The sequence below is a fragment of the Bombus vancouverensis genome, chromosome 5, assembly GCF_051014615.1.
Source record: "Bombus vancouverensis nearcticus chromosome 5, iyBomVanc1_principal, whole genome shotgun sequence".
Lineage (NCBI taxonomy): Eukaryota > Metazoa > Arthropoda > Insecta > Hymenoptera > Apidae > Bombus > Bombus vancouverensis.
In genome coordinates, this window is record NC_134915.1 from 6,396,626 (window position 1) to 6,422,356 (window position 25,731).

General features: G+C 25.4%; 2 protein-coding genes across 13 annotated transcripts; one reads left to right on the plus strand and one right to left on the minus strand.

The window, feature by feature from the left end:
- The first annotated feature begins 788 nt into the window (after nt 1-788).
- mtRNApol (mitochondrial RNA polymerase) lies at nt 789-10,497 on the plus strand. 6 transcript variants are annotated; one of them, XM_033339728.2, is made up of 18 exons: nt 791-1,089; nt 3,126-3,242; nt 3,326-3,528; nt 3,921-4,081; nt 4,585-4,937; nt 5,037-5,380; nt 5,535-5,804; nt 6,865-7,212; nt 7,390-7,560; nt 7,679-7,804; nt 7,907-8,107; nt 8,283-8,558; nt 8,736-8,981; nt 9,069-9,228; nt 9,346-9,589; nt 9,685-9,856; nt 10,059-10,150; nt 10,314-10,497. In XM_033339728.2, the coding sequence occupies exons 1-18, from the start codon at nt 948-950 to the stop codon at nt 10,432-10,434; spliced, it is 3,747 nt and encodes a 1,248-aa protein (XP_033195619.2). In that variant the 5' UTR covers nt 791-947; the 3' UTR covers nt 10,435-10,497. The 6 variants fall into 6 exon arrangements, 5 of the variants coding, with proteins under 5 accessions (XP_033195619.2, XP_076475067.1, XP_076475068.1 ...); XM_076618952.1 differs by lacking the exon at nt 791-1,089 and adding an exon at nt 1,567-1,717; XM_076618953.1 differs by lacking the exon at nt 791-1,089 and adding an exon at nt 2,415-2,563.
- Nucleotides 10,498-10,676: 179 nt separating this feature from the next.
- Nucleotides 10,677-23,784, minus strand: tefu (Serine/threonine-protein kinase tefu). 7 transcript variants are annotated; one of them, XM_076618946.1, is made up of 19 exons: nt 23,739-23,784; nt 23,490-23,606; nt 23,147-23,284; nt 22,632-23,052; nt 22,113-22,466; nt 21,628-22,024; nt 17,163-21,514; nt 16,532-16,858; nt 16,161-16,466; nt 15,856-16,070; nt 15,287-15,627; nt 14,638-15,104; nt 14,259-14,488; nt 14,012-14,128; nt 13,295-13,450; nt 12,993-13,138; nt 12,811-12,917; nt 11,769-12,050; nt 10,677-11,570 (listed from the first exon to the last, which is right to left on the minus strand). In XM_076618946.1, the coding sequence occupies exons 2-19, from the start codon at nt 23,559-23,561 to the stop codon at nt 11,392-11,394; spliced, it is 8,607 nt and encodes a 2,868-aa protein (XP_076475061.1). In that variant the 5' UTR covers nt 23,562-23,606; nt 23,739-23,784; the 3' UTR covers nt 10,677-11,391. The 7 variants fall into 7 exon arrangements, with proteins under 7 accessions (XP_076475061.1, XP_076475062.1, XP_033195575.1 ...); XM_076618947.1 differs by lacking the exon at nt 23,739-23,784 and having other exon boundaries at nt 22,188-22,466; nt 23,490-23,663; XM_033339684.2 differs by lacking the exon at nt 23,739-23,784 and having other exon boundaries at nt 23,490-23,663.
- Nucleotides 23,785-25,731: the final 1,947 nt, after the last annotated feature.

Genomic DNA, 25,731 nt, shown 5'->3' on the forward strand with positions numbered 1-25,731 from the left:
TTTGGTACTTAGCAAGATGCAACTTTTAATACTAATAATAAATATGTATATATATACTGAATTTTAATGCAATTGCATTTCATGACTTTAACATTTAAAATTAAAATATTTTCATAACATATAAAATTTCATTTTATAAATTTATAATATCTATAAATAAAGAAGATGCTAAGTAGAAAGCTCTTATAACCTATATTAACTTATCAATACATATTTCGTATTTTAACTCTATCTAGTGCATTGTTAAAGTCTTTTCTATTTTATTAGAATATGAGAAAAAAGATATAGAAAAACTTTTTAAAATATGTAATAATGTTTAAAATGTTATTTCAACTTTGTGAATAAAATTTAAAATTGACATTTCTGACAATTTTCAATGTGCATTTATTTTATGTTTGTATAATAATATGTTGTAACATAATGTATCATATGAGTGTAACAGAAAAATGAAATAATATTGTTAGAAATTCAATAAGCTGTAACTTGGTTCTTTCACCATTCACCATTCATATTGCAAAAATTATTATTTATCTTTAGCAGAATGGAATTAGTTGTAACTATTACAAAAAAAGAACTTTTTTCTAATTTTACACTTTCCATTTTAATAATTTAAAATTCGATGAAACAATTTATATTGCTACATATTATAATTTAACAATATGATGTGTTGTAGATTAAAACTAAATTAACAATTCATATTTAATCAGCAAGTAAATATGAAATTTTCTCTGTCTGAAATGAGTATAAAATCTTAAGAATTTCCATTCTACAAGATGCCATCTATTAACTGCATGTTCATTTTGTTCGTGAATGTGAAATGCTACTTTTCATTTCGTGGGTTATATTATGTTGTAAATAATGATAATTTTCCTATATAAATTTATCATTATCTGTGAGATGATTAATTATTACATAGTTAGTGGTTAACTTTATGTAATCGTATAAAAATGTACAAACTTTTAATAACACGAGTTACGGAACGAATATCTCCACATGGTGTTTTCTTCATACCGAAGCAAGTAATAACGATGCAGCGATCAATGCGTCTATGCTCCTTCTGTAACTTTTACCACGGAAATATATCAAAATGTATGTTTACATTGTATATAATTCAGTTTTATGAATAATTTATATATATAAGTATTTTATTACTTTTTGTCTGCCGGCTACAAAATGAGATTGAAGTAATTTATATATGTACATATTTTAGGGTTTGTATCATTTAAAGTTTCAATTTTTGAGATTATTAAGTTATTACATGATCAGGTTATAGTATAATATTTTAAAATATTTATCAATTATAATTTCATTATTAAAATGTTATGTAATTTTTATTATTTTCCCATTTCAATGATATTTACATAATAAACGAATTAACCTGAAAAATCTCGTGCTGCTTTTCACACATGATTGCGTTTCTATTAGACCTAAGCGTTTTATGAAATTTTATTATGATAGATATAGAAAAATTTTTAATGTGTTACTTAACATAATAAATTTATCATTAGCATATCATTTTCTGCGAAAGTTGATTTTAAGATAGCCACTTTGAGCGCTGTTATTTGATATGACATATTTACGATGGCGGGCAAAAAAATGTTTAAAATTCATACTTGTGTACAATATGTATATTACATTAATAATAACTTTGCATTAAATATTTTTTACCATATTGATAACAGTCATCTCTTATATGGACAAACGCCATCATGCATAAGTATTTGAACATTTCCAAATTATTATAAATATATAAAATATATTTCAAATAGAACTTTATACTAATTTTCGCTTCTGATCTTACCTCGGACTACCATATATAGTTATTAGATGTGGATGAAAACGATAGTTGATATTAATTAGTATAAATAAAAATGTATCAATTGAAGATGCCCAAGAATTGCTTGTGCATTAATACCTAAGTTAAATGACTTTAAGTATACCTGTTCAATGTTGGGATTTTTAAATGATTAGAATATGTATTTGCAACCACACTCTAAAAGTTTATATAGATTTTATAAAATGCCAGCTGTTTATTAAAAATGAATATGAAACTTGATTGGCGCAGATATATTCTTTGTTTCAATATCAATTTAGCAGAACATTTGATCCCAATTATGGCAAGAAGTAAAGAATTAACAGTAGAGCAACAATCTTCTGTCATAATATTGAAAATATAATAAGAATATCAATGTTTTAATTGGACTACATTAAATGTTTAAGTACTTATACATGGGAGTGTATATATTATATCTATTTATAACTGTTTTTGTCAAAATTAATTGTATTTTCTAAAAATATGGTGTTTTGTGTACCGATTATCCATTAAATTTTCTTTTGTTCTTTACTGTAACAATCGAAGCTTGAACTACAAGCTATAAAGCACTCAAGAAAATTTGCATATCATTTGGAAATGATTTTCCTAACAAATATATAATATATAGTAGTTTCAAAAATTGATCGTGGAAATGAAAGATCAAAAGTAAAATCGAATAGTATTCATGACGTTTGTTATGAAGTTTCATAATAAAGATACACAAAAAATTGTATTTATACAAAGTAAAAGGTACATATATTAGGGGATTTAATTCATAATGCAAAGCAATGTAAATATGAATAAAGTGAAAATCATTTTGATAAATAATTTTAAAACTTAGTTGGGAAACTAATATAATTTTTTATTGGAATTATCTGTTTTTAACAGTGCAACATTATATGACTAAGAAAATAATAATGTATAATTGGAAATAATGTATATAGGAATAATATAATAAACAAGAAGTCCTAGAGTTTGACAGTTTAATTTTGTCAGCATATTGTATATTGTGACAACTAGTAAAAAATGTCATATACAAATAAGCCACCTTTACCACATAAACCACATAAATCTTTTTAAAAAATTACAAGTATAAAAATAAGAAATTTGTTATAATAAGTATTTGACATAATAAATTTATTTATTAACAAATAGATATTATCTTAAATATATGCCATGTAATATTTAATGTAAATATGTATTATATGTATAAGATATTAGATATGAATTTGGTGTTTCACATTCACATACATTTTTTAATTATTCATGTTTACAAGCTTATAACTGTAATGTACATTCATTTTATTTATAGCTATCAAATACCAGCAAGTTCGTATTTATGGTACAACAACAGTAGATATATCGAGTCATTCACCAATAAAGAAAGGAAAAAAGCAAAGAACAAAAAAATATGCCAAATTATTAGCAGGTAAAATTTGATATTATATTTACATAAATGTGTTTCACATATTGACATAAATTATTCTGCAATATTGTACCTTTTTATTATAGTAACAAATAAAACAGCAAGTACTAAGAGGACTGAAATAGAAAAGTTGACAGCATCTGATTTACCCATGCTTGTTGATAATCCTGACATCACTACAGATAATTCATGTGAAAGTAAAGATGTTACACTTAATCAGCTCTTTGATTCAAAATATATGAATGAAAATTATCATGATTTTTGTGATACTGAAATTTATTTAAATATTGTAAGTTACAGTAATTTATTCCTAATTGATTGTGTTAAATTATTTGCTTTACTTTAAATATTAAAATATTAAACAGAATATTAAACATAATTATTTAGAAATTAAAGTATATGTAAATTTGGATCTCAATAAAAAAAAATAAGTTGTTATTTTTATAAGAAGTTTAGTTCATAAACAATAATTTATTTCTGTAAATAAAAATATTAATCCATAGTGTCAAGCACAATATTATTGTGATACACCAGAAATCAGTTTTTCTAAATTACAACTTAAAAAGTATTTTACAGTTGAAAATTGAATTTTTAAAAAATTCTTCAAACATAATGTTACATTATTTAAGTATTATAACATAACAAGATTATACATTTATTTACTTTATAACTCATTAATAGGAAAATAATGTAGATATAGTTACTGAAAATGAAATGAAAGATAATTTGAATATTGGTAATGAAATCAAGAATAATATGCTTCAAAAAGATTCCACATTTCATTCTATTAAACAGACCAAATTGAAAGATCAGAAGTTGGAGAATGTGTTAAAGTTAAGCACGTATGTATTATAAGAATGAAATTATGTGATTTTGAAATATTTGTTTTCATATTATACCATCAATTTGATAGCTCTATTTTTATCAATATCTTTCCTTTGTGATTTTGTACATGTGTAGAGTCATGCAGCATGTAGATTATTACTTATTAAAACCATTACTAAACATTACAACACATTACAAACAATATGATATGAGATTTTCTTAGTTTATTATAAAATTTAATTTTTGTTACTGTACTAAACTTTATAGTTATCATTTTATTTTGAAAATGATCATATTGAAATTGTCTTGAGCAGAAATATAAACAATTTTTAATAATATAAAATTTTCATGATATATTTTTCTCTTTTAATTCTTACTTTAACTTTTGTTGAATATTGTAACTTTATAAAATATTTATTATTATTATTTACTAAATTTTGTTTTGCACATATAATTAGTATTGTATTATTTTGTAACTTTAATTAAAAATAATTTTTACTAACAAAACTGTTTCTCTTAGAGGTAATGCACATAAGAAGATGGAAATATGTAAAACTGAAAACAAGTCTAGAGTAAAAAATTATGTTGAAAGTTTATTAGCACATATACAAGTTTATTTAAGTTGTGGATTGTTAAACAGAGCAAACAAAACCTTAATGAAATGTAGGAAATATGTTAAAAATAATTTGGAATGTAATGAAATTATTAAGCTTTACAATATACTTTTGGAAGCTTATGCTTTCAGAAGACAAATAGGAAAAGTTTTAGAGTTATATGATATGATAAAAAATGATTCTTTAACACCAACACCCCAAACTTATGGATATATATTTGATGCTTTGGGAAATGAGACTGTAGATAAAAAACAAATTGGTAATTATATATACATATTTTATTGCATATAAATTTTTAATATGATTGAATTTGCATGTATAAAGGAAAATATACTATAATAATCTATTTCATTTGCAGAATTACTCAAAAAATTAAATGTTGAAATGAATAATTACAATATATCTTTCGATGATATCTTTAGTAAGTCATACTTTAAAATTAGTCAGCAAAAAAATATATTAAAGGCAATTAGGATATTAATACCAGACTTTGAACCAGCATACGCTACATTAAATAGAAACTATAGATGTAAACTTGTAGAAAAAATTCAAATGGCAAGTAGCTGTGAAAGTCCAGCAAAAGGAATATTAACAATAAAACAACTAAAAGATTTGTTAGAAACACAGCTTCAAACTGAATTAAAAATTGAAACACAGATACCAAGTATTAAAGTATGCAAGGAAAATATAAACACTAATCTGGTAAGATATTATTATGCAATATTCTATTGCCTAATATTTCAAATATATATTAATTTTTATACTTAAAAATTACACTTGCTTTTATAAATACAAATGCTTTTTATAAATCTTCAAGATTTGATATAGTACTAATGGTTTCTTTATCGTATATCAGGAAACAAAAATTATGGAACTAGAAAATTATTGGAAAGATGCAGCATTGGCAGCTTTTGAAAGGAATTTGAAGTGCTTAAAACAAAAGGAGTGTCAATCTGATAATGTTCTGACGATTTTGTATCCATTTTTAGAAGTTTTGGATAAAGAATACTACATAGATGCTATATTACGTGAAATTAGACAATTAGCTGCAGGATCAGAAACTTTTAGTTCATCTCTTAAATCATTATACGTTGCATTGGGAAAATACATTTATAGGAAGTATGAGGTATGAAACTATTTATATGTCGGAGAAGTGTCAGGAATAGGGTTGTGGGCGTTTGCTAGATCTTCATTGGAATTGGCCATCGCTGTGTTATAACGACGGTACGGCCTGGTAATACGAGTATGGATACTACCGATTCGACAATCAACCGCGGTGGTTGGGCACTGGCGATACTAGTGATGTTGGTCTTAGGTTCGATAACGAATCCACGGTCAACGGGAGCATAGATATACTTGCTCACACAATACTCACAGCTCGTAAGGCGCTACTCTCTTTGTCGAGGAGATCGCAAGAAAGAATGAATTTTCGTCCCGATGATGCCACCGAGAAAAACTATGATGGGGTGTGTCTAAGGACACGAGATCATCGGATTCGTTGAGTATAGCCGTCGTTCAGCAAGTAAGGGAAATTGACGTCGCTGTCAATTGGTCAATTTGGGACAAAGACTGCCTGTCCGTTTGAAAAATCTTAATTACCGAAAAAACCCAGGTTTTATAGCGGGTCCTCGGGCTAACTGGACTTGTACTATGTAAGTGCCTCAACATCTGGTATTCATTGTCCGAAGGAACCGTTGGCATGTTTCACTGTCAGGCACCTCTATGGGTATTTCCTTTAATGAGGGTCATAATATCACTCCACACCTTTGTTAGACGAAGCGCCCGTCCCGTTGACCGCGGCTACGTTCGGCGGCTGATGGTCGCCTTGAGCCCAAGTTTATTATCACAAATCGCAACCAAGTACAATTGGGCAAAATTGTTTTTTTTTTTTATTTATTAAAATTACAATCAATTCTCGCATTGAGAATTTTCAGTAATTTTTCTGGCGTGGCGCAGTGACATGGCTGATTAAATTGGGCAGAATGACGGCAAATTGTTTAATTATAACTGTAAGCTTTAATTACAATTTTACGGATTTTCCCGAAGTTCCAGAGGGAAGGCTCCGGTGTCCTTTCATCTCCGACATATATAAATTATATTTATACATTTGTTGATAAAATATTTGTGTACTTTGTCATTATAATATTCATACACATACACTCAATTTTTATAATCTTAATTTATAGATTGAAATAAAGAAACAAACTGGAGTGTTAGATAAAATTATTAATATTTATTCAAAATACCTTGAATGGTACTTACATCCTGAAAAAATGCCACATTTAAATAATATGAATAATCGTACTGTATGGGAATATTTTGAGTATAAGGAAACAAAATATGGTACACCTTTAAATTTTACCTCTGTAAATTGGCCTATGAATGTAATAATAAATATTGGCAAATTTTTGTATCATATTATCTTGAATGATATTATGCTTAAACCTGACATTTTAAAAGAACAAGATTTAAAATATTCAATCCCTGCATTTTATACATTGTTTAGGAACAAAGGAAGTTATTTATCAGAACAGGTTTGTATGGAATATTATTAATTAAATATTGGAATATTCAAAGTTTTATAGTACCCAATATTTTCAGCTAGTTTTATGGGGAAGGTTATTGAACTCATTAATATCTGAGAGTTTTAGAGAAAAAATTAAATATTATTTAAATATTTTTAATACATAAAATTTATTTTTATGTTACAGATTAAACCACATCCTCTGGTATCAAAGTTATATAGAAAGGTACATTTAAAAACATTAACATTTGAATCACTTCTTCTACCTTCTTATAGTCCACCAAGTCCATGGGTTTCAATACATTTAGGAGGATATCTTATAACGAAAACTGATTTTATAAGAACCTCAAGTGATTTTGTAAGCTTGCAATTTTTATTTATTTTTTAAGTATATATATATTATACAACAATATATATATTATTTTCAACATTATACTATATAAGAGAAATGTATACTATTTATATTTTTTATTTAGGGTTGCTTATGGCATAAATTTGAAAATACAGAACCAGAACAGTTATTTCCTATATTTGATTCATTGAATCAGCTTAGTTCTATTCCATGGAAAATTAATACTGCTATACTCGATATTGTAATTAAGGTAATTCTGATATTAGAATAATTGTCTAATAGCTCTTATTGATAATGAATACAAATTATAATTATTATAAATAATTTCCATTTGTATGTGTTTCTTAATTAGATTTTTCAAGATGGTGGTTCTGTAGAATTAAATGTTCCTCAATCAGTTTCTGTACTAACTCCACCAGGTCCAATAAAAAAAAATGCTACTGTTGAAGAGAAACAAAAAGCAGCAATAGCAATAGCTCAATATAATCAAAAGAAGTATGATATGTATTCGTTGTGGTGTGATGCTCTTTATAAGTTATCCATCGCCAATCATGTATGTTTTTTATCTTTTCAAATATATTAATTTTGTATTGATAAGCAAATTACTGTTAAATTAGATATGAAGTATATATTAGACTATTTTTAATTCCTTTATAATTCTTATAACTAAATACGTAATTTTATATATTTATACCATTCTATATAGTGAATTCTTTATTTTTTTAAAGTTTAGAAACAAAATATTTTGGCTCCCACATAATTTGGATTTTAGAGGAAGAGTTTACCCAGTACCTCCTTATTTAAATCATTTATCATCTGATTTGGGCCGGTCTTTACTTTTATTTGGAAAGGGAAAACCTTTAGGTCCAAATGGATTAGATTGGTTGAAATTACATGTTATTAATTTAACTAACTTTAAGAAAGCAGGTTCTGTTAAAGAACGGCTTGAATATGCAAATCAGAATATGGATAATATACTTGACAGTGCTACTAAACCTTTAACAGTAAGTTTTTATTTCAAATAAAAGGATTGCTTTTTATTTTAATATATTAAAGGACAAGATGAAATGGCTACATAAGAAATTCATAATTACATGTTTATACTAAATAAACCTACACAGTTTTTTTAAATTAGGATACTTGAAATAATTTTAAATAGAACTGGTATTTATATTGTAAAGGGTAAAATGTGGTGGAAACAATCAGAGGAACCATGGCAAACTTTAGCTGGGTGCATGGAAATAGCAAATGCATTAAAAACACCAAATGTAGAAGAATATGTGTCTACGTTTCCAGTACATCAAGATGGCAGTTGTAATGGACTTCAACATTATGCAGCACTTGGTAAAGATAAAATTGGTGCGGAAAGTGTTAATTTACATCCATTTGATACCCCAAAAGATGTATATTCTGAAGTTGTGTCAATTGTAAGTTTACTGTATTACACAAAATTGTAGCTTGCAATATATATATGTAAATATTTTTGGAAAGAAAAATATTCAGTTACATTTTAGATTGAAACACAACGACAAATTGATGCAAAAAATAATGTTAAAATTGCACAAATATTGGAAGGATATGTAAAAAGAAAAGTTATAAAGCAAACTGTGATGACAACAGTATATGGTGTAACAAAATATGGTGCAAAACATCAAATAGCAAAACAGTTAAAAGGTAAATTTCATTTTTCAATGTATGCAGAATATTTGGACAAAAAAGAAAAGATTTAAGGTATATTGTTACGAACCAAAAAGAGATGAAAATTTATTTTAATATTCATATTTCGTGTAGATATGGAAAACTTTCCAAAGGAACATATTTGGTCTGCTAGTACATATTTAACTGAAAGCACATTTCACAGTTTAAGAAAAATGTTTAAAAGTGCAAGAGAAATTCAAGATTGGTTCACAGAATGTGCTCAAATTATTTCTTCTATTTGTTGTGAAAATGTGGAGTGGGTTACTCCATTAGGTCTTCCTATTATACAACCTTATATGAAACAAAAATCTTTAAATAACTATATTAATGATAATAGGTTAGTACAAGTATATAATTTTGTAAATACATCAATTTACTTTTAGTATCTAATATTGTAATGTTCAAAAGTAACATTTTTGGAAATGTTTATAGGAAACCTGATAGGATAAAACAACGAAATGCATTTGCACCAAACTTTATACACTCTCTAGATTCCACTCACATGATGCTTACTGGGCTAAATTGTAATAAAAATAATATTACTTTTGTCTCAGTACATGATTGTTTTTGGACTCATTCTTGTACCATAGATGCTATGAATAAAGTAAGTAAACTACTAAGTAAAGTAATTTACTGCACCATCCATACATTTCAATGTTTTTGAATATAATACATAGTATAAATCTAATAGTACTCCAACAGTCCACAAAATATAAAGTAAATTATAAACAAATGTAAAATGAATATAAATTGGATATTCAAATGTTTTTCATATTTTCTTATAGATACATAATTATTTTTTATAGATATGCAGAGAACAATTTGTTGCTCTTCATTCTGAACCCATCCTTGAAGATTTAGCTATATTTTTTGTGAAACGATATTTACCAATTTATAAGTAAGTAATATTTACAAAAATATATATTTCTAGTAAAAATATAGATTTATAATTTACAATGCAATACAATATAAATTAATGTACTGACAGTATTATATTTAAATATTATATAATGTTAATCTAATAAAACGTATATTTTAATTTGAGTATAATATAATTTCAGACAATTAAAGTGTAAAAATAAGCCTGACATTGAAACAATACGCAGATGTTTAACTAATGTACCATCAAAAGGTACTTTTGATATTAATAATGTTTTGTCGTCTGTATACTTCTTTAATTAAATTTTTACAAGTCTTAGAACATTTTATGTAAATTAATGATAAAAATAAATTACTCAAATATAATGTAGTTTTTATATCCCTTACTTTATATGTATTCAATTCGTAATTTATGCCTAAGTCATTATATTTTAATATTCATAAAATAGTTCTTTATTGATTTCAAATAATACATTATGCCAACTGAAGGTTGAAGATTAAATCTATTAAAATAACGATGTTTTACAGATATAGATAGATAGAGATACTTTAGATAAAAATTTTAATATTTAGAATACATATACCTTTTATATACATTTTTTATTTTTTTAAAGTGGTGTTACTTATACAGAGCATTTCTGAAATTATGGTACATGCAGTCGGATGGTGATTCTACATGCAAAGATAAGTCGAAAAAGAAAAAAGAACACTTTTTCGTTTAAGACCTCGTTCTCGAGAAAAATGAGTTTGAAATCCCATCAGATATCCGTATATTAACTGGATGCTTTAAATTATGAACTTCTACTTCTGTATTATTAAATATGGACAATGCCACGATTTGCTTCCTGTTATTGTTGTTATTTTATTTCCGAAATATCGATATTACTTTCCTTTATTCTGTATTTAATCTGCATTTTGAATGATTTTATAAATAAGAATAAGATTAGTACTTTTTAAGAATCATTTTATTAATTAAGTACTTAATGGTTTAAAAACTCATTTTTTTTCATAAGTAAAACTTTAAATGAAAAAACGTTTTTCTTCGATTTATTTTTGTATGTAGAAACACCACGCTTGTATATTTCAGAGACACTCTGTACATATTTATATTTATAATTCGTATAAAATTTAAAATAAATAAATTTAAAATACAAATATCATACTTTTAAAGTAGTGTTATAAAATAAGTGATTTCTAAACTTATATCACATTTGGATAAAATCTTTCGCTTTTTTTTTAAGATTATGAAATATAGGTATATTATAGGTATGGTTGCCATCCACAATATAAGCGACAAAGATTCATAGGATCATGGGCTTCTTGTATAAGTCTTTCAACTTGACCAGATACACTAGATGCTAATCCTTCTTCAGTGCCTTGTAGTTTTTGCTCTATTCTCAAAAGAGCTCTTTCTGCTGTCTTATTAGTTGCTCTAGAACCTATCAATAATAAATATTTTTAAAATATTTTTCTGTAGTACGAATATGATACAATGAATATGTAACATATTATATTACATTATTCATATATTTTCAATAAAATATTAAATTTTATTCGTAGAATATTATTAATTTATGCGATTACTATAAAAAGTATAATACAAGAAAAGAAAATATGAAAGCATAAATTATATTTACACTGATTATTTTCGACTAATTTTGATGATGTTCCGCCGCTTTGAATGTTACGTGCTTCAGCGGGTGTTATAGTCCATTTAAATAATGGATCATATAAAAGAACTTGAAGCAATGTTATAATTATTTGTCTTTGATCACGTAATACGGTTAATGTTTTCTCACAGCAATGTCTCATTGTTCCCTCTACGCCAGATACACCCATACCGTCCTCAATATTTTGTGTAAGTCGAAATGGAATGGTTTCAGGAACTGGTAATACCTTTCCTTGTTCAAATGCTATGCCTATTATATTCAATAACAAAAAAATTGAAGTATTCATAAATTACATTATTAACCCTTTGCACTTGAGAGGCGAATTTCAATCACCACGGCATTCCGTGTTGCAACTCCAGTGGCGAGCGAGAGGCGATAGTCCCTGTTTATGCTAGATTTCGATATCTCCAATTGATGAGAGTGCAATATTGGTTCGTAAATTGGTTCCTTAGCTCTTTGTGTTCTTTGTTAGGAAGTGTAAAGTGTTAGACTTTAAAATGGAGATAAAATATTTAATCCCATATCCCTTCGAAACTATGGTTCAACTATGGTATTGAAACAACGTCTCCAACATTGGTTCGGATTCGACGATCGTGGCAAAAGTATTATAGTTTAGAAACCCTAAAAAAGTGGTTTTCGGAAGTGAAATTAGCTCAAATGAAGATGAACTTGATTTTGAATTGTTGAAAAATGAGATTAATTATATCATCTTGGTGAATGCTTTATAAGTTATCATACAACAAAATACAGAAATTAATATTACAAAATCATATTTTCAAAGATGTAAATATAGATAAATTATTAGAATATAATGTTTTTGCAAGTTAATTTGTATATGAAATCATTTTACACTAGCTGTAAGACACGCGTCACGTATACGCTAAATCATCCGGAGTAGCTGCTACGCCCAGCCGAAAAAGTCCTCGAGTGCAAAGGGTTAATAATAGCACTAATAATACAATGTTGCTAATATTACTACTAGTTTAAAAAATTACGTGATCATATTTACCAAAATCAATATGAATTACTTCAGCAGTTATTTGATCAATTAAGATATTACTTAAATGTCTATCTCCTAATCCTAAAATATATCCTGCCATTGATGTTGTTGCTATACTGTGAAAATATAGTAAGTATAATTTAATGAATATAATAAATTCAAGAGTAATTACTATATATAAATATTATTACCTGCGTGTATACGCTAATCTGCGTTCAAACCACGTTTCAGGTGATGGATATCTTTCAATAAAAAAATAATGCATCACTGGATGCATATGTGCACAACAATCCATAAATACTTTCAACTTTACATTAGTTGATGATTTTCCCACTGTCTAGAAATAAAATTTACATTATATTTCCATACTATAATATTCTATATACTGTAAGGTATCGCATAGCCATTATAAAATTCATACTGCAAATAATAATCAAAATAAGAACAATACATATCGGTTGTAAAATTAAATCTTATTTGAATATAATCTTACTGCTAGTTTGTCTCTACAATAATTTGCTTTATAATCCTTTGGATAGTATTTCTCGTGAAGTCCTTGAATGGTACCTGAACCTACCAATATAGTTACGATAGGTATTGTTTTATCACACCATTCAAGTATTCCTGATCTTTGTGTTAATGGCACAACCTAGAAAAGTAATAGAAGAAACATAAGTATAGGACATATAAGATTATAATTACATTAACATATAAAATAGATATTTAATATATCTAAAATAATTTGTATCACTAATTAATCATATATCAATATTAAAGATAAAGGAGATGCTGCAAGAGTAATTAATTCAAGTACAGAAGTAGGAAAGGAGCAGAAGAAAATGATAAAAAGAAAAAAAGGGAAGCTCTTATTTTGGAATGTGGCAGGAGTGGAGAGAAAAAATAAGGATTTTTAGGGATATATCGAAAAATTTGTTTTTATAGGGTCAGCAGAGACATAAGAGGACAAAAGCTGATAAAGAATACAGGACATATTATCTAAGGGATTTGAAAGGAAAGGAAGAATTTATTTATTTTATAAAGGAAGAAAAATGGAAGTCGGAGGTGTAGAAGGGTGAGTTAGATAGTTTAATGTAAGCTAAGTCCATCTCATGGCCGGTGATACTGAAAAACGTTAAATAAATAAGAAAAATAATAATAATTAATTTAATGATGACAAATTCTTGAAATATAAATAATTTGTTAATATTACCTTGTAAGTTCTAATTGTTAATTTTCTACGTTTAGTATCTTTATGAGATTTTAACAATATATTCATTACATTAAACACTTGTTGCATTACAGCATCTTGTCGTAAATCATCTCTTCCCTAAAAGTATATTTAAATAATTAAAAGTATATAGTATTCTTTCTCTCTCTCTCTGTCTTTCGATAGTATCAAAAATAAATGTTTTTTTATCCAGTATTGAACATATTATGTAATGCACTCAATAATATACCTTTATTAATTCATGTCTATATATGCCATCTGTACCAATACAAGTTAATTTTTTTGGAGTATTTATACCTCCAACAGTTTCATATGATTCTGTATATCTAGCAATGCCAATCACATTGTTGTAATTTCTGGATGGTCGTACATCAATTGTTAACGTTAGCACAAATATGTTTTCAAAATTTTTAATCCTTAAAATTTTTTGATTTCTTGGTATTTTAATTTCATAACCCGCTAGAAATGGAAATTCTATGATGAAGTATTCTACAATTAGAACTAAGTTTAAGATGTGCTATTACACATAATGTCTGTTTATATGTTTGATATATGTATAATTATATTTTCATTAAAAATACTTCTACTTACATCTTCTATCTACTTACATTTATTTGAGGTAGTTGAAAGATTAGCCAACATAACTAAAGCATGTGATAACTTTTCCATTTCTTGTATAATTAAATTTATATCTGATTCTTTTATTTCTTGTAACAATTTTTGTGTTCCAAGAACTCTTGGTTCTAGTGTTCTACTTTTTCTAGCTGTATTATAATCATAATCACCATATAAATTTTTTAATGCTAACAAAACTGGTAATGTATGATGTGGATGTTCTAAAGCACAACGTTGCATAATGTTATATATTTTTTCAGAAAACTCATTAAATTCATCATTCATATGCGCAGCTAATTGTGGCACAAGTGGAATAAATTTAAAAGATGGTAATCTGTTAAGATTTTCTTGCAATAAATCATTGACTTCCTTTTGATGTATATTGTCTAACCAAAGCGCAATTATTCTAAATATTAACAAATTATAATTTTCGCTGTGCTGTAGTGTTATTAAATAATACCTGTATAAAGCAATATAATAATGTTTATTTATAGATATTAAGTAAGATAATATCAATTTTAACATAATTAACATATATTAAAATATATTAATAGTAAATGAAATATAAATATACTTTACTGATATGTAAAAAACAGAAATTATAGAGCTCTTTTATGAACTTTGCAGAAATATGGAACTTACTTTAATGCTAAAATCAAATAATTATCTTTTTCTTTTTGTATATGTTCCAGTTCTGCAACATCATTCGTATTTTGTCTTTGGTTTAAAATCATTACACTTCTAATATCTTTATCTTCACTAATTGAATGTTTATTAATTCCTTTATAGGAATATGTAATACATTCTTTTAGATTTTCAAACTGAGGAGATTTCATATATGAACTAATTTGCTGATACTGATTATCAGCAAAACGAGCTAAAGCAACTTGTGTATCATGTAAATCTTTAATTGTATCAGTATTTTGTGTACTAATTGATGTGTTTATATCTATAGATTTTAAGTAATATTTTTCTATCACAGTCTGAAAGATAATAAATAACAATATACATTATTTTTTTATTATGTATGTATATGTATATAATATATTGTAGTGAGAGATGTATATAAGATATTGTAGTGAAATAAAATATTGTATTAAAGCTTAGTACATGTATAATAAATAATAATAGAATAGATAAAGCTGATAATAAGATACTAAGTAATCTTAAAAATTTCATACCTTAATTTACTTTTATTTCATGATACATACCTGGGGATTTTCTGATTTTGTTTCAGCCATCCAATCTCCATAAACTCTTAATATTTGTGCTCGTAATTTTGCATCTAAAGTTTCCTTTTGCATTAAGTTACGTAAAAGAAATCGTCCAACATCTAAATCTTTCCTAACTAGTGCTAATAAAGATTCTTGATAAAGTAATTGATCTTGAATTTTTGATGGTATACCCTTTTGTTTTATTAAGATATCTTCATAAAAAAATTAAAATATGAATAAAATACATATATTTTATAATTGAATACTTAATATAATGTTATAATAATCTTAATTATATATACCTAATGAACGTGTAGCAATATGCAAGTTATCTTTATCTGCTGCTATTTTTGATATTTGCAAATATGTATTAAAAAGCGCACTTTTAATATTTACGTTATTAATTAAAGTATCATTTATTTGAAACATAACAGTTCTTTGAGTTAAAATCGGTTCAATATATTGAAATTCATAAAAATTTGCAATATCCTGCTGTTGCCATTTATGTAAGATTTTTTCATATTCGCCTTGTTTAGCAAAGCTTAACTCTTCAATTTCATTAATTAATTGCAATTGCATTAACTTTTCATATATAGTTTTACTACTTTCTACAAATAATCAATTGTTAAATAGATAATACTTTTTCAAAGTCAGAAAGTTTAATAATTCTTACCTAGATTAATGTTCTTAAGTGCTTTGATAATATTTATACGAGCATTTTGAATTGCATTCTGTATAGCTGTCTCATTACCTTCATGAAAATATTTTAATGCTTCATAATGATAAAAGTGATAATCATGTTCAGTTATTTCTAATTTTAAATTACAGCTATTTTGTGGATATAAAGCTTGATTTGTCTCACAAATATCCCAATTGCTAAGTCGCCAAGCACATTCATACTGAATGTCTTTATCTATTTTTACACCATTATTTGACATAGTAGATATAAAATTACTAAGTAAATAATGAAGACCAGACTGATATAATCCATTTGCCATTTCTGAAATGTATAATAAATTACATATAATTTGAAGTTATTATAATGAAAATATAATTTTCTTTTTAATAAATTACGATTTATTGAAACTTTATGATCATTATAAATAAATTTTGTATACTTTAAAATAACAAATTTCTAATTAATATAAACATATAACAATTTCAAAATATTTTGTTTTATATGTACATAGTTTTAATGTCACATCAACTGCAAGGTGTTAAAATCTTGTTAATAAATGCTGTGCTAAAATTAATTTAAAATTATAATAAGCTCTCAAATAAATATGTAATTTTGTAATACTCACCCTTAATTACTGACATATTCCCAGAAGAAAGTTCAACATCTTGTGCAGGCATTACTTTATCCCATTTATTGGTATGTATATAATGTTGAATACGAGTAGAATGATCATGCAAATGTGAAGAACCAGTGCCATTAATTGCATCAAAATCACCTATCTTAGCGTAAGAATCTCTAAGTATATTTTGTATCACTTTCCCTTGTTCAGCTGATTTTTCATAGACATAATCAATTTTTGAGATATTAGTAAAGTTATTATAATCATTTAAAATAGTTTCACAAGACATTTCTGCATATAATATTGCAGTAAAAAATGCTGAACAATATTTGGCAGCTTTTGCAATACATATATAATTAAATTCTAAATCATTGTTTGGAACTTGCATTCTAATATAGTTCACAATATTCAACATACAACGTACAATACAATGATCACAATTTGTAAATTTATGTGAAGGAATGCTTGTTTTTATTGTAAAATCAAAATGATATTCAAAAAATGTATTAATACACAAAGATATGGTACTCATAAACCGTTTATCTATATGAATTATCAAAAAAATAATTCTTGGTAAAATTATTTCACAAAAATCAGTACTTAACATACAAATGGGGATTAAATTTTCAGAATAAAATCCTGTAAAACACTCTAAAACATTACATGTTAATACTATAATCCAATTAGCATATGAGCCATCGGATTGAGTTGTCCAAAAGGTATTATCCGACTTTATAATATCATTAGTTTTTGTGTAGTTTATAGCAATGTTGCTCATTTTTGAGTTTTTGTTCTTTATAAATGGCTGAATATAATTTAAAGGTAATACTGCCTGTGATTCATCCAAAACAGTTTTTAGATTGTTCATGTATTCAGCATCTAACAACTTTTGCCCCCAAGAAGATGAAAGTACAACATCCAGTATATTAGCACTAATTTTTCGAAACTCAATATCACTTTGAAATAAAAATTGTACCATTGTTATTATTATTTTATATGATAATATCTCTATTAAATCAGAAGATTCTTTAACATGACTTTTCTCAAAATATATCATTGATGTCAAATCAGTTGGTCCTAATTCGCCTAAACATTTTACAGCTTCAATTGAAACATTTATATCAGATGATGCTGTTAATTTTATGAGTTTGTATATCAATTGATGCAATATGCTTGAGGTACAATCTTCAAAAAAACCATGAAATGTTTCAAGTTTATCATATAGTTCTCGTAATTCTTCTTTTCTTGTAGATAATTGTATTCGTAAATGAACAATATCTTCTATGCTATAATGTATATTTTTATCAGTCACTGTACGCAAAAAATGTTTTACTTCTTGTTCCAAACTATAAATTTCCTTTGCTTTATATTTCAAATCATTATGTATCTTTCGTATTTCTAAAAATATAGGAACATTTGGAAATGAATTTAATTTCTCTATTGCATCAGATAATATTTCCTTTTGATCAATTATTAGGAACTGAAGTATTTTTAGAGCTATAGGTATCTTCCCTGCTTGTGCTATAGGAATTAAAGTTATGACAGTGAAATTCAAAATTTCTTTGATTTCTTCAACTCTTACACACAAAACATGTTTTATAAATTTGTAAAAATATTTACATCCTAGTTTACAAAGGGTATTATCAAATAATTTAATTATGTGAAGTAAACTGTAACCAATATCTTTTATGATATACATAGACAATGTATTGAAATATTCTTCTTTCAATTCTTTAATAATCAATGAACAAAAGAATATGTACTGATGAAAAGCTTTTATCTTATGTTCCTCAAATTTCTTTTTATAGATATTATTAATTAAATGTGATAATATTTTTTGTAATACTCTTGGGCAATTATAAACTAAATAGTATTGTACAGACATTTTTGGTATAATAAAGTTTTCTTCTATGTACTTTAAACAAATAAGCATTGTTTTGTTTTTAAAATGAGGAGGATCTGATATTGCAAACGATATTCTTTCTCCCAATATTTCTTCAAGGTAATCTTCATCGTGTAATCTTTCAATAAGAAATATTAATATTTCTTCAAATTTTTCTTTAAACAAGTTAGAGAACTTCCTCATTTCAGCAAATTCATCTTGATTTGATTTTAATTTATAAAATATTTTTCCTACTAATGTTTTTGATCTATTTCCATTATTTTCATTAATGCAATATAATAGCCATGATAAAATTTGTGGAAAAATATTTTCAATGAGTTGTTTAAATGATAAGTTAATATAATTGCAAAAGGAAATGACACTAGAAAGTTCTAGATTTTGAAATTTAATAAATGCTATTGTATTACTATATATTTTATAAAATTGTTCTTCTGATTTACATTGTGTTAAATTCCAAGGAAATAATTGTGATGAATATTTGGAATTAAACCAGTATGTCATTAAATAACTTAAATTTTCTTCCACGATGTTTGAATAATTGATTTGATTTGCCATAATACTTATTGATTTTGAAATTATTTGAGTTTCTACCCTTTTGTCAATGCTAAACCGTAACATTGTTAGTAATGCACGACACTGAAATGTTCCATTGGTAGATATTATAGCAGCAAGCATTAGTGAAATACTTGCTGTTGTAATTTCCTTCTCGTCTGTTTTTATTTCGTCATCTGTTTTATTGTTAATGGCTAATTCATTTATTGATTTTTCTATTTTTGTAAATAATGTTTCTTTCCATTCGAAATTAATATTCTTTAAAGAATATATCTTTTGTATACACTTAATTATTTGCACTTGTGCAAGAAATGAATTACTAATAAGGGATGATAAAATTCCTTCAAATATTGGCATTTGGTTCAAAGTATGACATGTAGTATAACAAAAATGGGAAGGACTAATATAAATAATTTCTGAGAGACATTTAATAAATTCTTTATGAGCAAGGACACCATATCTTTTTTCAGATCGCAGCTTATTAAATCGAACAATAATATTCATCAAATTATCTAACTTGTAATTGTAAACTAAGGCATAATTAAAGAAATATGGTAAAACATTTAATATATAACGTGTAATTGTTTCATCTTTATAGCATTCGTGATATAACTGCAACAAATTTTTCAATGGTAGTTCATTGTGATTTTTCCATAACTCTTCTTTATCATATTTTGATAGAGATTTTAAAACTGTTATAGCCATCATAAAATCAACTGTATGTGAAAGATCGTACATATCAATTTTAAGCAAGTTATCCATAAGCTTTATTTGAATTTCACATTTTTTTTGTTTTAAGTTCATACAACAGAATAATGCTAAAGCTTTTGTTGTTTGTATTCTTATTGTACCTTTGTCACAAAAGTTACATGGCTTTGTTTGTATGACTTCTCTACCAAAATATTTATGACTATTTAGTCTAGACTCATAGCCATCATAATAATCACGATTAGTTTTATAATCGGAAATTTCATTGTCCTCAATATTCATTAAACTAAATATGTTTTTTAGCATATTCAATGTTGCAGATGTAACAATTATTTTTGCTATATCAGTATCATATGATGTTCCATACAATGTATTAAGTGCTTTTGTTACGTTAAATAGATAATTATATTTACTTCTTGATGGATTGGTTATTTTTTCCAATGAACTATAAGCAATGTCTATATAATTTTTCAATGCTTGTATCAAAGATAAATCTTCGATATTTTTAGATACCATATTCAATTCTCTCATCATTGATAAAACTTTTGCTACAACCGCAATCTTTATTATAATTATATGAAGAGCATTATTTCCATCTTCAATAATAACATGTAAACTGTTTATTAAATAAGTTACAATATCTTCCATAAACAGTACATATCTATTTACTTCTGGCTTTTGTTCTGCATTTTCTACCTTTTCTTCAGTGAATACATTTTTTTTATACTTTAGTAACAAATAATAATGTTCAATGTCTTCATAAAATAACTTAGTATTTTGTTCAATTTTTGAACAATCACATATGTCATTAATATCATATTCATTGAATTTTATTTGTTTCTGATGTTTTGACTTTAATGTTATGCCAATAAGTAATAAGCACAGTTCATCAATTCTTATCTGTGTCGCCATTTCGTGCCAAGGAATATTTAATATCCATTTTATAAGACATGACCTAACAGAATTTGTATTCATTGCTGGTGAATATACATTTATATTAAATACTTTCATATTAGTAGGCAAAGGCAAATGTTCACAGATTACTATTAATGTACGAAGACTCATAATAGACCACTTAATAACATTTGTCAAATATAGCTTTAAAAGTGCATTTGGATTTGTTATTTTATTATGTATTATAAAAAGCTGTGTGAGTTTATGAGTTGATATTTCATTCTGATTTATGTTTAATGATCTAAAACAATAAGTTACTATAGACACACAAACATAAAATCAATATTTTAAAAGAGTGTAAAATAATATAAAATAAATGTATATGACCTAAAATCTGAAATAAATAAATAATACCTTAATAAAATATCCCATATTTGGTCCCAATAAATATTTGAATTTTCTATATCCATTATAGAACATAATTTTTCATTCATTAACAAAACAGCAGCTAGTTCAAATAAATTATTTATGATCTTTTCTTTTTTAAGAGATAATGTAAAAAGATCCACTAAAACTTTTAAAAATGTTGGAAAATCTCCTGATTTTAAACATTCAGGATATTGCTTAAACAATGTTGTTAAGACCTGTATCATGGGCCAAGCTTCTTCTGGATTATTGTCAATAATCATATCAACCGGTCCATTTATTTTGACAGCAATTCGTCTGCGTTTTGCTGGTTGTATATAATCATAATTATTGAATGATGTTTTCTCAGTGATCAAATCTGGATTTTCCATTACTTGTTTAAAAACTAAAACATATTTATTTTTAGATTAATAATTAATAAAATATATTTATTTTACATATTCTTTATTTTAAAAAAGTTACAAATATATTACCTTCAATTGCAAACCAAAGGAAGCTCTGTGAAAGTATATCAGCTTTAAAATCTTTCAAAATCATTAGATACATACTTTTAAGAGAATTGTACCATTTTCCCCAATCATAAGCATAAGCACCATCACAAGTTTTACATACTCCTTTGGGATGATGAATTTTTACAAAAAATAGTAAAAGTTTATATTTTTCGATACAACTGTCTAATCTGATTATATTCGGTAAAATATTTTCACTAAAATGACACAGTGTAATTCTATATTCTACTGCAATTTGTTGACATATTGTATATGTAACTTTGTAACTAGATTCAGCTAAAATTTCTCCATTTTTTTCTACATCAAGGAAAATACTTTCTAAAATTGGAAAAAGTTATAGCATGTTTTATTATGATGTTAAATTAATAATTTATATATATATAAATTAGTTAAATTATAGATAATATATAGTTGTTGATTTTAACACGGAATTTTAGAATAAATTTTAATTAAAAACATTGTTTTAAAAATTTCATTACATACCTAAAAATAATAGTATTTCTTTTACATTTAAAAATAAATTTGTATGCAAACAACCATACTCAATGATCATTTGCAATGTATCTAAAACAATTCTTTTACTTGTAGGAGAAGACATATATTTATATAAATTTAAACACATTTTTAACAATTCCTTCCACTGTTCATGAGTCATGTTCACCTGATATATTCTAAATGGTAGTATATAAGAATTTAGCACATTTATATAAGTATCATGATAATATTCGTATATATGTGTCCCTAAAATTTGTAAAATTAAAGGCATTATATCTTCACATTTTAAAAGTGGTACTTTATGACAATTTGCATGTCGAAATGTATTTTTCACAAGTGTGCATGTATAATTTCGTTCAGTTATTGCTGCTTTATTAGAAGAATCTTTATTAGCAAGTCTATCTGCTTCCTTGAATAAAAATAAAAATGGTTATAACATTATGTAAAATTACTTCTAACAAATTTCATTTTAATTATATTCTATAGCATAAAAATATATTTACATTTAATACTATCCTATGGACACTATGTATTATATATGACCAATCTACAATACTTTGTGTTCTTTCCTTTGTATTTTTACAAATTTCTAGTATTGCATCTTCATTTTCATATAATTCTAATAATTCCTGAACACACATCTAAAACGAAAAGTATAATTAACATTTAGTACAATGAATAGTATTATCCTTCACACAATGAAAGATTATTATTATTGAAAAATGTCTAGAACATTAATAATTGTTAATTAATGTAACCTTTCTTAACTAGAAATTGTCCCAAAATGATAAAGTTTAAAATTAAGTGATATAAAACAAACATTAGTAGGTACATATGTATACATACCTTTTTACTTGCAACTTTCTTACTATCTGCATTTCTTAATATTTCTTGTACTCTTTCCAAATATCTTGACATTTTTATTCCAATTCTTGATATTTACTTATATTATATTACATACTCCTGACAAGAAAATTCGTCAAGTTACATATGTATGTATATATATAAATTTTATATATACATATATACAACAATTGATAGTACTGACAATACTATATTAGCTATTAAAAGATGTTTAACCGAAATAATACTTACTTTTCATTCTCAAATAATCAAATCTACGAAACTATCATTCTACTGGTTACTCTTTGATAAACCTTTTCTAGTAAAAGTACTAGATGAACGATAAAATTCACTAAACTAATTATATAGATGATATAACTGTGAATATTCGAATCAAAGTAAACTTATGTATAATAGGCATCTTTTCAAACATACTTACTTATACAAAATACAAAATAAGTTAATTCTAAAAATTGTAAAGTCATATTTCTATATATGTTGAGAAAATTACTATATACAACGTGACCCGTAATTCAGCTCAAAGACAAAAATCTAGAATGATAATATTGCGCTGGGAGCTCCATTTTTGAGAAAATTGAGTTTTTAAATGTATGAAGTATGCATAAATTTGCTTAATTCCCAGCTAAACAAGAGTAGATAATCGATAGGAAGTTATTCTACATGTGAAAATAAGTAGAAATGTAGAATAATGTAGAATAAAGATTTTTCGTTTGAAGTTTCATTTTCGAAAAAATTAAATTTGAGATTTGCGTAGTATACGTGTACCGGTCTAATTCTTGACTAACATATCCAAAATCTATTTTTTCCAAAACGAAGCCTTAAATTTTATTCTTCATTTTCAATTTTTTTCGTATGTAGAGTAATCCCCTGTCGATTGTCTATTCCTGTGCAGTCAAGAATTGGTCAAATTCATCCATACTTTACAAATTTCCAAACTTGTTTTTGTCAAAAAACGAAGTCTCCAACGCGATTCTATTATCCTTGATTTTTATCTCATTTTGAGGCATAGAATCTCCCTGACTCCATTCTGTATATATAGGGTACATACATTCTATAATTTTATTAAATAAATATATATTAAGCATGATGTTGAATTTAAACGTAATTAATGCAAAAAGATTATTAAATACGTAACATTACAAATTATTAATAGCATTATTTTCATATGACTTTTTATTATATGTATTTATATATATTTATCTATACTACAAAAATCGTTTACTGGTATAATATCATTATTTAATATGACGTAGTAATAACAAACAGCTGATATACAAATGTTAACAAACAACATGTAACAAGAAGATTTTATTAAATTTATTTAAAAGAATTTTTAAGTATAACATACAACATATTAAGAAAACATAATGGTAGATATTCATGTATTTACATGATTTATATTATTCATTTTTTTAAATCTTTATAAAAATGTAAAAAAGTATATTACAAACGTTAATTATTGTATTTTTTTTTATCTTTGCGATTTTAGTTAATGATTATATATGTACATTCTCTCATGCGATTTTTTTCGAGAAAATTAGGATATTATAGTATATGCGATGAAGAATAAGAATATATGTAATTTAATGTATTTTAATGTTTAATAATATGATATGTTTAAATATAATTTATATTCGGAAAAGATAATCAACATAATATTATCCGAATTCAATGCTTAAATTAATAATTTATATAATTAATAACTACTCCTATTATTATTTATATATATTCAATATTTCTAAAAATTGTAAATATTGCCAAAAAAATGTTGTGTACAACTAAAAAAAATGAGTGAAGATCACATTAAAAATTACAGTTTTTTATACATAGTTAAATTATCTTGCTTAGTATTATATACTTGTGAAGTATAACATATTCAATAAAATTACGTTTCTTATAAATTGTCAAAAATAAGATCGAATATTTTTTTATTTTTAATGTACGTATAATGCGTTTTGTTATTTCTTATTCTCAGTAATCCTAAGTAAATAAAAAATATTTTATACATTTCTATATATTTTATATTTTAAATATTTGAAGTGCAATGTGAAAATACCTTTTATTGAATACATTGAATCAACTATAGAATTAAAATTGAAAGTTATTAAGAAGTTATTAAGAAGTTATTACGATATTAAATTTGCTTAACGATCTTAAAATTTCGAATTATTTTAGAACTTCAGAAAATAAAGGAACACGGAACTACAAAGGTATTTATTCATAA